This window comes from Protopterus annectens, chromosome 11.part0, assembly GCF_019279795.1.
Source record: "Protopterus annectens isolate FY-2018-M chromosome 11.part0, PAN1.0, whole genome shotgun sequence".
Taxonomy (NCBI): Eukaryota; Metazoa; Chordata; order Ceratodontiformes; family Protopteridae; genus Protopterus; species Protopterus annectens.
In genome coordinates, this window is record NC_056745.1 from 1,375,235,182 (window position 1) to 1,375,253,366 (window position 18,185).

The window sequence follows — 18,185 nt, forward strand, 5'->3', positions numbered from 1 at the left end:
CATTATAAAAGGACAAATGACCAGAATATTGAGATTGTGTAGCGATAAGCAGGATGCATTGGAGCTAATAAAACAACAAACTGAATTTTTTATAGCTAGAGGCTACCCTCCTGACCTTATTGGGAAGGTAACAAATGATTTGGTTGAAATATCTTTAGATGGAAGAAGGGAAGATTATATTCCATATTTAAAGGAGAGTAGAAAGGGTTTAGCTTATGATATTAAGTATACCAATGATGTAGATCAGTTAACTAAGATTATTAGAGGTAACTGGAAAATATTGCTTTCGGATCCTTTGCTGTTACAAATAGTCGGAAAGCAACCTTCATTTAGATTTAGTAACTGTTTGAATATTAAGAGGTTACTTTGTAAAGAAAAACTAGACGTTTCCCCTGTTGATATAAGAGCTAACTTTAAGACAGGCACCTACCCATGTAGTAGATGCTCCTTATGTAAATATATTAACAGAATCCAAGAATTTGATATACCTGGTATTAATATGGTTTTCAAGCCCACTTTCTATGCCACGTGCAACACACAGAATGTCATATATTTGGCAACTTGTAACCAATGCGATGCATACTATGTGGGGATGACATCACGCAGACTGAAGGATCGGATGTACAATCATATATACGATATAAAAAAGGGTAATGTCACTAATGTTTTAGCTGTGCATTGTCAAGATTGTCCTCAGCACAGTTTCAGTTTTTTAGTTGTGCAGGTTATTAATCCCAATAAACGGGATGGGGACCTTATAGGTACCATTGAGATGTTTGAACTAAGATGGATACTTAGGCTCAAGGCACATATAAAACCTGGACTTAATACCATGGTCAATATCCGGCCTGCTCTAACAGGATCTTCTTGATATAGTAAACGTTATCTGTTTATTTGTTTGTTCACTTTATTGTGATTCCTTGTTCCTGTCTGCCCTATATTTTGATTATGCAACATCTATATTCCTGGTTAGTCTCGTTGCTTGGCCTTTGGTCTTTTCCCTGAATAAGTTTCCACATCATTAATATATTATTAATTGTTGTTGAATGATTTTTGGGTTTTTGCTCGATCATGCCTTATACTGCCTCGATTGGCATGTACAGTAAAAGATAATATGATGTATTAAAGAGAGCAAATTGCTCTTATGATATGTTCAGTACTACCATATGGGTATAATCAGTTTGTTATATGATCTATGAATATTTACCTAATGTATATTGGCCTTAATCATAGGTTGTAGGCACTATCGCTAGCATATTTGACTGTGAGCTTGAACGGGCTAATATTTGGTGCTAGCCGTTAGTTGCAATATTCATGTGGGTCTTAGAATTAACTGGGCATATCTTTTTGCTCAGCGAGATTTTATTTTTCTTAATTTTTCCATGATGCCTAGATTTATAAGATGTAATTATGTGTCTATTTTAATGTATTTTATGTTATGTTTATAATAGAATGAGTGAATACACAGTGTTTGTCTATAAGTTTCGGGCGCCATTAGTTATATATGGTTTTCGTTCCTGGACTGATATATTGGGATGCAAACCAAGCCCCTAATCAATATTGTTCATGTTTTATAATGTAAGATATTGATTGTTTTGCTGTTCTAAATTCATGAATAATATATGTAAAAGTTTTTAATGATTTATACTTTTCTAATTTATCGTAATAAGTAATGAATTATGTAGCCCTTAGGTAGGATATTTTTGAAGGTCTGAATTCTAGTATTGTTAGCTACCAGAAAGAAGCGTGTTTTTAAAAAGGTTTTACACACAGTATATCTTTAAAGTTGTTTAATTACTGCTTTGATTGATTAATTGAAAACCTTGTCATTGTATAAAAGTGAGTGGTTATTTGTTTAATTGTAACCTGATGAAGCGCACCTGAGTGTGCGTGAAAGCGCTCGTTTCATATTAAATCTTTGCATTTTTAACTTCATGGTGGTTCGTTGCAGTTTTTTCATCTTCTAAAATAAATTATCCTAATTATGTTTCTTTCAGGACCTGGATAGCTATCTAGAAGCTGTATATCTAAAAGGAGAAAAGGTAAGATTAGACAACCTAACTTTTTATAAAATGAGAGTCATACTGCTTGCTAATATTACTATTGGTCTCTGCTGTACACCAGCATCTAGTAACAAACTGATACTATATTTGTTTTTGAGTGGAAAGATGCAACTGTTGTGTACTCATGCCTTCATTAATCTGTTAGTAAATAATACTAATTAATTCTATAGCTATGGTGGTATTTAAAAATTACGAAGAGAATCCATGGAGTAAAAGAAGATAGGCTATTGTACAATAAAAATAGAATAAGCATTCTGACACCAGTTGTCATATATTTGGAAATTAGACTTGTTTATGATTTATTTATTATCTTCTAGTTATTGCAAAGCATAGTACGGGCACAGTCATTGTATTAGCCCTGTCTACCTGTAGCAGTGTGTTGGGAAGTGGGACTGCATTATGTGTGTGCGTGTGTGTGTGTGTGTGTGTGTGTGTGTGTGTGTGTGTGTGTGTGTGTGTGCGCGTGTGTGTGTGTGTGTGTGTGTGTGTGTGTGTGTATGCAATACATGGTACAAACTAATTAGATTTTCAGCTTGCACACTTCCTGCATTGGAATATAACCATTACACAGTGCAAGGCATATGATTTGCACTGTGCTTCTAACGTATTCATGGGCAGAGCTGGCTGTTCATAGGATCATAAGAGGTTACTAGGCTAATGGCCTTAGAGCCCTTAAAAGCCTAGCCAAGTACAACCCCTAGTACCAAGAATATCAGTCTGTCCGTATATTTCTTCACTGGAAGAAGTGGTTGCAGTATTAGAATCCAGACCACATACCTTAAAGGGAGCATTGCATAACACTAGCATTTCGCCATCTCATACTCCATATATATCAAACCAAGAAAAATCATATATAATTATGACACATACCAATTATTCAGACAGAAAATGGAGAAAAATGTTATTCAGACTGGCCATATTACTCAAATAGCATTAATGGAATTAACAGACGTCATTACATTTGAATGTGACTCGGGGAAAACTTGCAGCAGACCTATTTATTGACTTCTCAAAAGCCTTGTCATAGCCAAACATACCTCACTTCTTTGCAGGTTGCAAGATGTGGGCTGCTCAGACACGATATTTTATTAGTTTAAAACGTTAATTAACCAAAACAAGTCAGACCATGCACTAGATGTATGACTTTCAAAATAAAAACTAACATTAACGTACTTGAAGGTAACACTCTTGGTGCATTACTTTTCATTATTTTTACATAAGGCATGTCTCATCATAGTGACAGTACTAAATTACGACAATATGCAGGCAAGCCCATCATCACCATCACCATCATCATCATCATCATCATCATCGCCATCATCATCATCATCATCATCAACATCATCATCATCATCGCCATCATCATCATCATCATCATCGCCATCATCATTATCATCATCAACATCATCATCGCCATCATCAATCATCGTCACCATCATCATCCTCAATCATCATCATCATCACCATCATCATCATCATCATCATCATAATCATCATCATCATCATCATCATCATCATCTGTACTGCACATACTATGGAGAAAGTGTTCCCAGACATGCAAAAATGAATCATTACACTTGCATTTTGGCTTCATGAGTTTAAACATTTTGCAAATTAAATACAAACAAATCATACATTTTATGTACAAAAAAAGAACAACTGAACTAATATTGTCTGTCTCCATCACCCACACTGCTATCCAGGCTGTAGACCATTACAAATATCTAGGTGTCACAATCAACAGCAAACTCTTTTCATATCACATGGACAATATAGTGCAAGATATGTACAATAGACTTGGAACCCTAAATTAGATAAATCATTGCCTAATCCCATCAAGCAGGATAACTTTGACAAACTCTGAACTTATTCTTAAACTGCTATATGGAACCCCATTCTTTGGCAACCTAAATATGTAATTTTTCCACAAAGTACAACTCACATATTACAAAATTGCTAATTTTGCCTCACATCCTTTGGCTAGATCATGCACTTGTTATATCCTGAACAAATTATGTTGAATGTCATTCACAAACAGAATTAGCTCCATCCAACGTTTACTCACAAACTGCTACATAACTGCATATGCTCCTCACTATCAACCTTACTTCTCTAGTACACCTATGGTTAGCCAACAAAAATCTTCTTCAGATAAAGTCAATATCCGCTAAGACGTGTAACTATGTTCCAAGCCATTTTCTCACTTTACCTTGAAACTCTGTACCTCAGGACCTATGTGATCTCAGAAAATGTATATACTTCAAAAACGCGTGTCAATTATACCTCAATATTGCCTTATCTTGCCCTATATATGGCATCATCTAATGATAATTTTATGCAAACTGGATCAAATTATATCATCATCTCCAACCTGCATTATCTCAACCTGCCCATCTTTGTTTATTTTTGTATCTTTCCTCTAGGTCAGTCTCCCATATGGTCTTCATTAATAACCCTCCTCTCACCTAATTTTTTTCTCGTGCCACCATATATTCACACAGCAATTATTTATATATGTTGCTACAGTACTACCTCCTACTGACCAGCAATTGCTTTAACTTTACCCATTTTTGAGTAAATGATGAGTTATGCACATTTTATGTTAATCTATTTTTTTTCTGGGTCCTCTCTGAGAGGGGCTTAGCCCATAAGGACCAAACAAAATGTAAATAAATAAATAAAATAAATCAGGTTTGCAGCCAGTCAGTTCTACTATCGGAAACAGTCTAACAGTGTGACTTTTTTCTAGAGGTCATCAACTTTTTGGGTTAAGACTAAGTTGAAATATAAAACTGAAAATGCAATAATAATTTTAAGAGATATCTCTTTTTAAGAGTCCATATATGCTTTCATTTTTGAGACTTCCCATTTGTAAAGGAATTCATTTGAAAATAAACCAATCGTATGTAGCTGGTTGTTAGTCGTGACTAGTTCTGGATTGTATCACTACTCCTTGTGAGTACCTTGTATACAATCTAATATATTTATAGTGAGTGGGAGCATCCTTAATTGAAAATATAAGAAAAGTTAATGGTCATCTTAACTTTCTATTGCAACCATCAAGTAAAATTACAGTGTTTGTTACAAAATGGTTCCTGTACTTGTGCACTGTGTTTTTAACCAGACTAGCTAGCAACTTTTATCTTAGTATACCAAGGAAAAGATCTCCTTTTAAATGTTTCATGACACTGGACATCCTATGTCTCTAGGAGACAAGATGAATGGGCTATGTAGCAAAGACACTTGGGTTCTAATCCAGAGTCTACTATTCAGGAGAGCAGGCTAGAAATGATTGTGGTGTGGGGGGGCTTCGGAAGGCAGTGAGAGATGTAATCAGAATTAGGACAGACTCTTGGCAATCAGACTCCAGCCTAATGATAGGGCAGTTTTCATAGTCTCAATCTATACCCCCCAGCAGGGTTGTGATAGTGAGGAAAACAGTGCATGCAGACAGCAGTTGCAGGACCTGCTAAATAAAGCAGAACAGCATGAATTGGTGCTGATAATGGGTGACTTAAATGCACATACTGGGACAGACAGAGCAGGATATGAGGATTGCCTGCTCCACATGTGTGGGGCAACAGGAATACAGAAGGAGAGGCCATTCTATACTTATGTCTGGCAAATGATTTGATAGTAGCCACCATATGGTTCAAAAAGAGAGACAGACAAAATATCACATACAGGAGTGGTCAACATGCAACTTAGGTAGACTTCCTCCTAGTAAGGAAAGGGCAGTGGGGTAGAATCCACAACTGCATAGTCATCCCCACTGAAACAGTCAGCCCACAGCATAAACCACTGGTTGCCACAATCAGCTGCAAGCAGTGGTCAGAGAAGGCTCTAACGTCAACAGAGACAAGGCTGAAGACTTGGAAGTTGACTGGAGAGAAAGCACAACAGTTTAAAGAATAATTCAGGGTTCTAGCTCCTCAAGAAGAAGAAGAAATGGGTGGCATTGAAGAAGAATGTTAATGCCTCAAAGTAGCATGTGTGAGGACTACAGAACATATATGTGACTGAGCCAGGTGTGGAAATAAGACACATAAGGAAAGCTGGTGGGGGAATGCAGAAGTCCATGAAGTCATCAAAAGTGGGAGAAAGAAGGGCAGACCATGCTGGGAATGAATATGGGTTGGCTAACAATAAGAGTAAGAAAGGAGTTGCAGTTGCAAAGAACAAGGCATCACAGGCATTCTAACAGCTTCTGAAAAGTGAGACAGTAAATGACACAAAGAAACTATATAAAGTTGTAAGGCAAAAACAGAAAGATAAAGAAGACAGTCAGACAGCCTTCATAAGGGATGCCAGCAACAACTTGCTCACCAGTCCACAGGACATCAAAAGCAGATGGAAAGAGTACATACAGCAGATTATGAATGAAAAAAAAAAAAAACACAGAAGCTTTACTGTCACAAACACAGCCCATCTTGAGAGAAGAGGAGGAGCCCACCCTAGAAGATTTAATAGCAGCACTAAGGAAAATGAAGTTAGGGAAAGCTGCAGGCTCAGATGAGGTTACAGCAGCTATGATAAAGCTGCTGAGTGAGATAGGGGAAAAATAGTTCCTGAGGGTACTTATAGCATTGTGGAGAGAAAGGTGCATCCCATATGACTGGAGGATAAGTATTCTAGTACCAGTGTTGAAGAATAAAGGGGACAGTACAGAGGTATGGAACTCCTGTCACATTGCATGAAAGTTCTAGAGAGGGTGATTGATAAGCGAATGTGCAGAGTAGTAGAAAGTAAGATGGGAGCAGAAGAGTTTGGAATCAGATCAAAATGTAGCACAGCTAACCCTGTATTTACAGTGATACAGATAGTGGAGAAGATGCTAGAGATGTGAAAGAGTCCAACTGGGCATTCCTAGATATGGAGAAAGCATGTGTCATGGTCCCAAGAAAGCTGAGTTGGGCAGGTCTGTTGTAGTTCTAAGTCTAAGAAACACTGGTAGAATTAGTGCCAGCTGTGTACAAGGATCCAAAGACTCAAGTATGAACAGTGTTTGGTTTCACAGTGGGGTTCCCAGTGGGAGTTGGTGTACATCAGGTTTCAGCTTTGAGAACACTGTTATTCATACTGGTGTTGGACTACATTAGCAAACAGGTCAGAGGAGACAGATAAACAAAGCTGCTATATGCAGAACATGTAGCATAGAGTGCAGAACTGAGATGTGCACCTCTCAACTGTCCAGATTTTTGCCTAATATTTTTGGTCTGTTCCTTATAAAATTTGTGATTATCAATGGTATGATCCCAATTATTCTCATTGGGGTGATTTATAATCATCGACCTTGGGATAGTTAAATTTGAGCACATAAAAGGGAAATTGGCTAGTACATACCTGGAGTGTTTTTCTTGCTACATCTGAGATAGCATGAGTAAAACCTGAATTTGTACATTTAAGAGAGAGGATCATTAAGGGCATTCCCAACCAGAGTGCTAGGCATCTTATTTTAAATGGAGGCATGAGAACTTATGGGAATTACTACATTTGTTCACATTTGTTGACAGGTTCTGATAGTATTTGTTTAAATAAGTGTGATAATACAGACTCCTGGTATTTTTACTTGCACTTTGTATGGCTGTATGTATCTGGCCATATGTATCACTTGCTAGGATTTTATACTGGCTGCATTTCTAGAACACTCTGAAAATGCATTTATTAACATTTTAATGCTATTAGGATCAGTGATGAGAGCAATGATTTGTTTAAGCTTGCCAAATGTTGTACTAATAGCAATTTAAGTTTGAGGTTTTGGAAAGGGTAGTTTCCATTTATAGAAAATAATTTATTAAAGACTTGCTAGACTGAAAATAATACATCTGGCAAGTCAAAGTAAATGCACATTGCTTTGCAGGTTTTAATATCATGGAAATGATTCATTTATTTCTTAAATGTAGGGGTTTAAAACATTAGGTTGCCACGATTCATATATTTCTGTTGCTTTTTAAGCATCTGTAATTTCTTATTTGTAATAGTGTGATGCCGTCTTGTATGGATGAAAGCACTCACTGTTATCTTCATTAAAGTTTCTTGGATATTATAGAATATTCTTTGTAGAAATCCTCCTGAAAATTCCTCAGTACTTAGTTGCACAGAAAGCAGCTAGTTTGCACACTGAGAGGCACCCACCCCTCAAGCTAGGTCTTATGCATTCTTGATAGGAATCCTACACTGTTAGAGCAACCAAGCTAACCAGGTGTAGACCTCCACAATACCATCTCATTGTAGACCCCATAAAAAGGACCTGTAGCCATGGACATACACTTTTCTGCTATCTCTGCCACTAGCCTGGTGGATATGGACATCCTCAGGCAATGGAGAGATTGCTTAATGTATACTGATAGCCACTTAATATTCCAGCAAATGCATTTGTTATGTGTGAGATATAGTTATACATCACTGGAGGCAAGACTCTCACATACAAGCACCTATAATACCAAACACATTGTTTGTAATGCAGATACATACCAGACACATTGACTCATGTATACTAAGGCTCATAAATGTAATCTCCCAAAACAACAAAATATTTCCTAGATGCTGCACTCTAAAAAGGTGTCCTCAGCAGCCTCTAGAATACTCAACAAAAGCAATACCAAACAAGACACATATTGCTATATCCCATGTTTTCTCAACTTCAAAGCCATAATGCATAGCACCACACAACCCAACATTTTGTTTATAGGAGACTCTATTGAAAGAAACAGAGATTGCCTACTCACAAAGCTAACTACATAGTGAGTCAGTCAGCTGTCTATCAGAGGTCAAGATTATGCAAATAATGCATGCACTCACATCATTGGACCACAAGTACCAGTATGACTCAGTCATAGTCTATGTGGGCATAAATGACATGAGATGTACCTCCCTGAACTGTATAAAGAGAGAACTGATGGAGCTGTTGGTTTATGTGTCCCAGGCTGGTATGATCCTAGCACTGAGCAAAATTCTACCTTCTCCAAGGGTGATGCCACATTATGAATGGAAGCTGATTGATTTTAATAGTTTTTGGTGTTACTCCAAGGGGGGTACAATATTTGTCTGCAGACACCAGACATATAGTTAATAGACGTCAGGACAGAGCCCTGCATCTCAAATGTGGGAGACAGAGATCTTAGAGTGTGCCACCATACTGCCCAAAAGTAGACTATTCAAAGAAAATGCACAAAAACATGGAGATAACATGCCGGTGCCAGAAAGAAAGTTAACAGAAGTTAAGCTTAAACTTCAGACTCTGGACCTGCGAGGCAGCTCTTACAACTACACAATACATACAGTGCATGAGGAGTATATGCCACAGCCCTACACTTGAGAGGATTCATTATGGCTCATCAAGTGCTACAAGGAAATCTGAAAAGGAATATTTAAGAGGTACATTAAATGCATATGGAAATATACATCAAAGTTATTAAGAAGTACCCTGACATCAAATAAAAGCATGAAACCAACTGATTGTAAAAAAAAAAAAAAAAAAATCAAATGTAAAAACAAAACAATATGTACATCCAAGAGACTTTCTGAGTTCATAATTTCATGGGCTAATAATCATAGGGGCCTTTTTAAGCCTAGCCATGCATAACAACTGTATTTGACAAATTTATGGACCTTAACATTATTCTAAGGCATAAACTAGGGCTTGGGTGGTCATGCATTTACAGGCTACCTATATCCATTAGGGACAGATGCGTCAGACCAGGGGTGAATTTCTGATTCCTCATCCACTGGTCCAAATCACATTTAAATTGGTTTAGGTGAGAACTCTGCTTCACATGGATGAGAAGCCTATTCCAGACAAGAGGTATTCTCTGAGGCCCATATCTGTCAGCACAACATGTTCTATTTTTGTTGCAGGCAAGATTTAAGTCATTTTATTGGGTATTACTGATGCTATCTGTTTTGCAGACATGTAGAGGGTCCATCAGAGTGGGGATTCAAGTATGCCTTGTATGGCAGCCATAGATTAGCCATCAGTAGTCTGTAGGAGACTGAGTACAGAGATAGGGATTTGAGGCAATCCATGTAGGACATATTATTTATGCCCTGTATCATTTTTGTGAGGAACATCTGTGGACATTCCAGTTGTTGCATGCGTCTGGTCAAGTACATACCAAACAGACATTGCACTCGATTGGTGTGATAAGGGTTGAATATAGTGGAAAGAATACTTCCTTAAACCTAGATGCTATACCCTTGCTTATAAATGGTGCAACATGGAATAATTTCCTTACTATCATAGACACATGATGGTTGAAAGCCAGGCTATTGTGCACACTTGTTCCTAAATCCCTGACTACTTTGTTATTAAGGATGTAGTTTCCAGGTCTGGCCAGCTTCCCAAAAGATACCGTTATGGATTTTCATGGTATTGAGTTCCACACCATGGCTCTGACACCAGTTATTTGTTGAGTCAGCAGATCTTAGAGGATATTTGCATCTTAGGGGGATTAAATGACAGTACCAAGTTTGCAGTCCTCAGCAAATTTGGTCTGCCAATGCCCCTTGATATTGCCTTGAATTCAGAAAAGTAGATGCTAAAAAGGAGATAGACCAGCACAGAGCCATGAGGAACCCCCTTTAGTTACCAGTGACTTTGTGTAGGTGGACTCCTATATCTTAACTTCTTGGATCCTATCTGAGAGCCACCGGGGTTATCCCTCAGGTGGCATAGGGGTTTATATCTGAGCAAATCAAGGTAGGCAGTATATACTATTTTGCTCTCAAAGAATTAGATTGATGAGAGATGTTTTATGCTACAGGGTATAACACTTTCTTATTTTTGCACTGATGTTTATTTCTTTGGTTGTACAACATAATTATATTGGAATTCCACCAGGATGATTCGTTTCTTGTGTTTGTTTTGTGTTTTTTCCTGGTTGGCATAGCTATCTCGATGCATGTACTGAGATGACTATACAGGGGATCATTGAACAATTCCATATAGGCAGCAGCATTCTCAGGGCTTGGAGGACTTGAAACTTTACCAGATTATCACTTAGGAGGAAAATGGTTGCCTTAGAATACTTCCTGAATGTTGCAGGGTTATTAAGGTTCCCTAGGTTTGTTTTTATTGCAAAGGAGACAGCTTTATTTCCCAGCCTTATTAAACTGGGGGACAGCATTCTTCCATGTTAGTGAGGAATAAATCCAGTATGTTCTTGCCTATAGTGGGTGCATGAACTATCAGGTCCAAGGTGCTTATGTTGACAAAGTCTAGGAATCTCTGGGCCTCCAAATTTAGGGCTCACCGGTGAATATGGTTTTGAACTGAATGGTGAGTAACTCTGTTAAGTTTAATTATGTGTCATTGGTTTCCTGGGTAATGGAGGGGGATCTATAGATTGGAAGCATATGTTATGGATTTTGCCTCTGGTGATTTTGACCAGCCTTGAGTTATGATTTTTGATATAAATTGGGAAACCTCCACTCTTAGTCCCAGCATGTGCAGCAGCTGGTCTAAATATGTAGAAGATGTAGTCCTGCACTGCTGGGGTGCTCTCTGCAGATTTAAACCATGTCTCTGCAACTGCACTGATGTCTGTATTCTTCAAGGTAATAAATGCTTGGAAGGAGTGGTGTTTCTTGTTCAGGCTTTTGGCATTGAGCAGTAACACCATTACATTTTCTAAGTTTGAGTTTGTATGGCAGATGTCTTGTCAGTATGACATTGCCTAAAAAAGGCATAAGGGGGGGTGGACAATGTTTTAGCCAATATTCAAAAGCAAAGGAGGGTGGTCTGTAGACAATATACTCCAATCATTTTAGAGTGTGCAAAAATTTTAGAGTGTGAAAAAATTTAAACTTGAAATTGAAATTGTTGTATCCATTTATAATGAAAGTATTTATTTTTAAATGTGGAAAAACATTTTTAGATCCAGAAACCACAATCCTTGAGCTACAAATATAGCCAGACACATCAAGAAGGGGAAAATTTTATTTATTTTTATTTGCCACCCCTACAATGCCTTTTTTAGGTGGTATTCTAAAGACCAAATTACACCATAACAGCTACAAACAAATGCAATCTGAAGGTCATGCTGCTCAACGCTAGAAGTCTAAATCTCAAAATGCACTCGCTCGAACTACTCCTTAAAATGGAGAACATCGACATTTGTGCTATAATAGAGACCTGGTTCAAAGCAGCAGAAAGCACCTCTGCACTACCAGGCTATAACTCATTCCACATCTTTCAGCTCCAGAACTTGGACTGAAGCTCCAAAGGTGGTGGTGTTTCCATAGTCATAAAGGATGAGCACACCTCCAGACTGGTAGCCCAAAATAACACATCAGAGATACTTCAGGTGCAGTTAACATTTAGTAAAACTGCGATTCAGGTCATAGCCTGCTATAGGTCCCCAACCATGTCTCAAGTCTCACACTCCACGTTGCTAAGCACCCTGGAGAATATTAGGGTCCAACCTAACACTCTCATATTGGGTGACTTCAACTACCCCTCCATTAATTGGGAAAACTACTCATGTACCAATACACTTGCTCAATGTTTCCTGGAATTCATTAATTCCAATGCTGTCAGCAAGCTTGTTCTTACCCCCACTAGAGGTAGCAACATCCTTGACCTGGTCATTACTAACATGGGCAACCGTTGCTCTACACCAATAGTTAACTCCTCCCTAGTTAGATCCAATCACAAACTAATCACCTTGGAAGTCCACATCCCTTCTACCCCTCCCCCCTGCAAAGGTAACCACCATGAAAATCTTCTGCAAAGCTAACTTTGGGATCCTAAAAACAGAGGTGGCTAACTTCATGGCACCCATGCAAATGGAGAATAGTTGCATGACTGACAAATCATACACCAGTGCACCGTACAAACAAGTACACAAATGCATGGCTCTCACCATACCCAATAGAACCAAGATGCTTTCCTAAAAAAAAAGGAAGCCAACCTGGTGGTCCCCTGCCATAAACAAACTCTACAACAGAAGGAGAAAAAAGATGTGGAATAAGGTGACGTCCCAAGGCTGGAAAAACTCCCTTATCAGCCTCAACAAAAAGTTGAGATCACTCATCAAATCCTCTAAAGCTAGCTATGAAAACAGAGTTGCAGCAGATAGTAAAGACAACCACAAGGCCTTTTATAGTTATGTAAAGAATCTCTATGGCAATACCCAGTTTTGCTCTGAGCTGCTGCACAATGGTACCTCCTATACCGAGCCAACATTTATTGCCAATATACTGGTAGACAGATTCGGTGCCAACTTTATCTCTCCCCCCAAAGGACCAATTACAACACCAGTAGATTGCCAGGCACCCAGTAGTACTGCTGCACAGGTTAAAACAGCACTGTCCAAGGCCAAGAACACAGCTTCTGTGGGACCTGACAATATCCCTGGCTGTGTTCTACATGAACTACAGAGTGAACTGGCACCTCACCTGTGTGCCGTTTTCAGTCACAGCCTCACCTCAGGCTTTGTCCCTACCAAATAGCGCACTGTTACAATCATCTTTCTCCACAAAGGAGGAGTGACTACAGACCCTGGGAACTATTGTACCATTAGCCTGACGAGTTAGATATGCAAAGCTATGGAACGCTTCATCATGGACCTAATAAACAAGGATATAGGGAATCTCCAATATCTGGATCCCACACAATTTGGTGATCATGCCTGCTCAACCTGGTTGACTTATTTTCATCAGTCAGCAGAGCTGTGGATGAAGGCAAGGTGGTTCATACAGCCTACCTTGATCTGGTCAAGACCTTTGATACCATTCCCCACTCAATAATCATAGAAAAACTCACTAAGCTAGGCATCAACCCATGTATCACTACTGCTGGCTCACAGATAGAACCCAAAGTGTGAAAGTAGCTGAATCCAAGTCAGACTGCCGGCCAGTCATGAGTGGTGACCCACGGGATTCAGTCCTGGGTCCTCTCCTGTTTGGTATATACTTCTCTGAAGTCCAGGTAAACACAAGACCAAGTTGGGAGCTATTATTAACTCCCCAAGTGATGCTGACATCTTACAGAATGGTCTCACCAAGATCAAAGACTGGTGTCAGAACCATGGCCTTAAGCTCAATGCCAAAAAATGTGTCATCATCCCCTTTGGGAAAAATCCGGTTCCCATGAATTACCACATCAATGGTAGTCCACTGAACACAGAAGGCATTATAAGAGATCTGGGAACACAGGTTGACAGCAATCTCTTTTTTGACCACCACATTCAGAAAGTACTTCTGTGTGGCACATCTCATTACTAAGGGTTTTGCATCCAGGAAGAAAGAGGTCATTGTCTCCTTCTACTCTTCCCTCATTAGACCAATCATCGAGTACAGTGCCCCATTTGGCATGTACCTCACTAGACACCTGCAACAACTGGAGAGGCCACAAATGTACCTCACAAAGAGGATCCTAGGCCTTAAACATTTGTCCTATATGGACAGACTCAAAAAACTCCAACTATTCTCTGTCTCATGTCGACTACTTAGAGGTGATCTCTGCATGACTTACAAAGCCATATCTGACCCAGTTCTGTTAGAAATGCTACATCTAAACTAATCCCAATCCCTCTGCATGACATGCTGCAGAGACCTCAACCTCATTACTACAATCAACAGAACATGCTGGAGGGACAGGTTCATAACCCAGAGACTGCACATGCTATGGAATAGACTTCCCATACATGTTGAACAGAGCACCTCACTGGCCCTCTTCAGGAGAAATCTTGATGAGTGGATGGGAAATAGAAAATTCACCCCAGGGATCACTCCAGTGGCTCTGCTTGACTGAGGCACAGTTACTATGGTCGGGTGGCATGATGCCAGCGTAATCCTATGGTCTAGGCTTGTAAAGGCTCCAGGGCCATTAGCCCAGTACACACCTATGAAACTCTCAACATTTGTTAACTGGGAAAGTCCGACTTGGAACGGAGCCAATTTTCAGCAGCGGCCTAGGATGAAACACCCCAGACGCATGTCTTTGTAACATGGGAAGAAACTGGAGCACCTGGAGGAAATTCACACGAATGCAGGGAGGACATACAGACTCCGCACAGAAGGCACTCCAGCCGAGAATCAAATCGGAGAACCTCTTGCTGTGAGGCAACAATGTGACCACTGCACCACTACGTGGACAATAGGCAACACAAGGGAAGAAACCCAGTGGAGATCTGGCCATTGAAACCATTATTGTTGTTTGGAAAAAAATGGAGGACAAGAAGAAAAAAATGGAGATGCAGTTGAGAAAGATCCAGGGTGCACTGCAAGCAATTAAGAAGGAAGCCATCCATAGATCCTATTTTGGGAGATATAGAAGAAATGGAAGAACAGGGAGAGCAGCAAATCTGAACACAGACTCACGAAAGTGGGATAACATTTGAATAGTAAGGAAGCATTTTGAAAAAGGCAAGACATCCTATGTTGATTATTTCCCTGTTTATTGACTCTAAAAGTAAAGAATGTAACTAATATTTTGACTCAACAAATATAAATATAAATTTGATGAGAAAAAAATTGAATAAGGAGGCAAGAGATGCTTTAAAAGAAGCTGAAGTTTGTGGTTTACATCATCATTTATTGACTTACAAAATAAAGTATACAATGTACTTTTTTTTACTTCTTCACTGCAAGTGCAAATAAAAACAGTGCTTTGATTTAGACAAAGTAAAAGCACTTTAACATATGACTATTTTCATATATTAGTTAAAAAGTGCAACAATTTAAATCCAGAAGAGATTACAGCGTGTTGTGTAGAGAGGCGTTAATGAAAATAACTTAAAATAGTGAGGATAAAAGTGTTAGCAAAGCATATTGAAGCACTAGTAATATGATAAAGCTGTCCCTTTCCCTGGTCTTATTACATGCATAAAATAGAAACAGAAAGATGAAGGGTAACAGAGATTAATAGGCGGAGTAATGATGGTTCTAAATACATGGAATAAAAAGACATATAAACCCTCATTAAGGTCCATCACATTGGATGTAGGACACAAAAACACAACAGGATACTGGGTCTATGGTAAAAGTGTGTATGTGTGGGTGGAAGGGGAGTAAATGTAGAAAGATGATGGGTAGGGTAGAGTGACAGTCAAAATAAGACCAATAAGAAAGAAGCCAATAAGATAAATAGGTTCTCTGGAAAGTAAGACGATTATTAAGGAGGAAATGGTGGGGAATGTATTATGTCACAAAAAAAGATATATTGCAGGTCTGAAGGAAAGGTAATAAAAGCAAATAAAATACAATATATCTTTGCCTAGAAAGGAGAAGAAGGAGATAGGGCAGTACTACACTGCATAAACCATGCAATTCTGATTAGAAAGAAATACAGTGATGAGAAATGAAATACAAAGTATCATTACTAAGCAAAGACATGAACGACAGATTCATGCAGGAAAGGAAGGGGGATGAATGGAGGATGAAATAAAAACCATCAAGAAAAATAAAAATCAGATGGCTGATCGAAGGAGAGTGTGGAAGGAGGGAATAAAAAGAAAGAGGACAGAGAGATGTATAGTGACAAATGTGGAAAACACAAACAGGAGGACTGAAAACACCATAAATGAACGCTGGCTCACAAAAGTCATAGGAAGAAAGTGAATGGGTAAAATTAGAATTTTATGTATATAGTTAAATTAGGTTTTGAAAGTTGTTCTTGTTATTAAAATGTTAAAAGATGTAAAAAAAGGAGAAAAGGTAAGAAAGAAATAGTGCACAATTGAAGAGCGGTGATCATAAGAATGGTATCAGGGCACATGGTGAATTGAGATGTACAAGAAAAGAATATGAGGTAAAAGGTAGTTAAAAGAAAGTGGGGGTCAAAACTGAAACTCTTAACCTGGAACATAAATGATTAACATCCAAAATAAAGCACCTAGGAACCAGCAGAACGAAGCCACCAACACAGCATAGAAAGGAGCAAAAAAGTCTATTTTATTTAACATTGCAAAGACACCACGTTTTCATCCTAGTGCATCCAGGACTTCATCAGAAATAAGAAGTACATTGCAGTCCCTCCTTATATACCTCCTTCCTAATTACCTGGTTGTGGTAATTTGTCCCAATTAAATAAAATGACAAAAATTTAAAGATATAGTAAAACACTCATACTGAAATTTCTATGACATTAGTTCTATAAATACAGTACTAATCAATTCTGATCAATACATCCCTCCATATTAGTATAAAAATATATAAGGTCATGTAATAAATATAATAATTCAGAACAGTTGCATATACATCCACAGTATACAAATACCTATACATAAAGGTAAAACAGAATATTGCCCCCCCCCCATGTTGAATAAAAACCTAAAATGCATATGTGTACATAACAGAAGTGTCCTAAAAAATAACCTAACAGGGTAAAACATTTCATGTAGCTCAATGTTTTTGTTTTTGATATGTATGAAATTAGTTATAAAAAAATAATTGTAGAAAATTGGTTCTATAAAGCATACCCTTAGCCTATTCTTTGTTAAAGCTTGGCAGATCTTAATTTGAGAACTGGTACCAGTGAAACATGTTCATTAAGTCCTGGGGGCTTGTTCACTTCACACTGAGAGATCAAAGGTAAATCAAATTTGAACCAATTTTACAAAACATTGGAACACAGGGAAAAATGCTACAAAAATATATATAGGAAATGAGGAATGTAAGGAACTAATCTTAGAGGTCTTAGAGAAGTTCATTACTTCAAGACCTGGAAGGGATGGAGAAGAGGGGTGATTACTTTAACAGAGATGGGGGTACCTATCACTACAGAGGAATAAAGCTAGTGGAAAAGAAAGACATATATGAGGCTACTGGAGGGGGGAAAGGTAATGATAGCAAGTGTTTTTATCCCACCAAACATAAATGCAAGGGAATTAAAACAGATCTTAGAGGAAGTGGTTGAATTTCAACAAGGAACAGGTTATCCTGTCTCAATTCTAATAAACCAGTTTATCAATGAGTAACATGTACCTTTGTTATGAAAAAATAAATGGTTGCATCCTCCTCATTCACAAAAATGGTCATTCTACTGAACTCACCAAACACAGACCCATAGCCATTCTCTCTCCCCTATCAAAAATATTTGAAAAGTGCATTTGACCCAACTCCTACACTATATCACACAAAATGCACTCCTCTCTCCTCCACAGAATGTTTTTCTGCCCA

General features: G+C 38.3%; 1 protein-coding gene across 1 annotated transcript in view; it reads left to right on the top strand.

Annotated features, from left to right (window-relative positions):
- LOC122815075 overlaps positions 1 to 18,185 on the top strand; it is a 3,014,144-nt gene that overhangs the window by 1,509,301 nt on the left and 1,486,658 nt on the right. Inside the window, exon 80 of the mRNA XM_044087319.1 lies at positions 1,998 to 2,042. Coding sequence (XP_043943254.1) covers positions 1,998 to 2,042 — 45 coding nt within the window. The remainder of the gene's footprint in view (positions 1 to 1,997; positions 2,043 to 18,185) is intronic.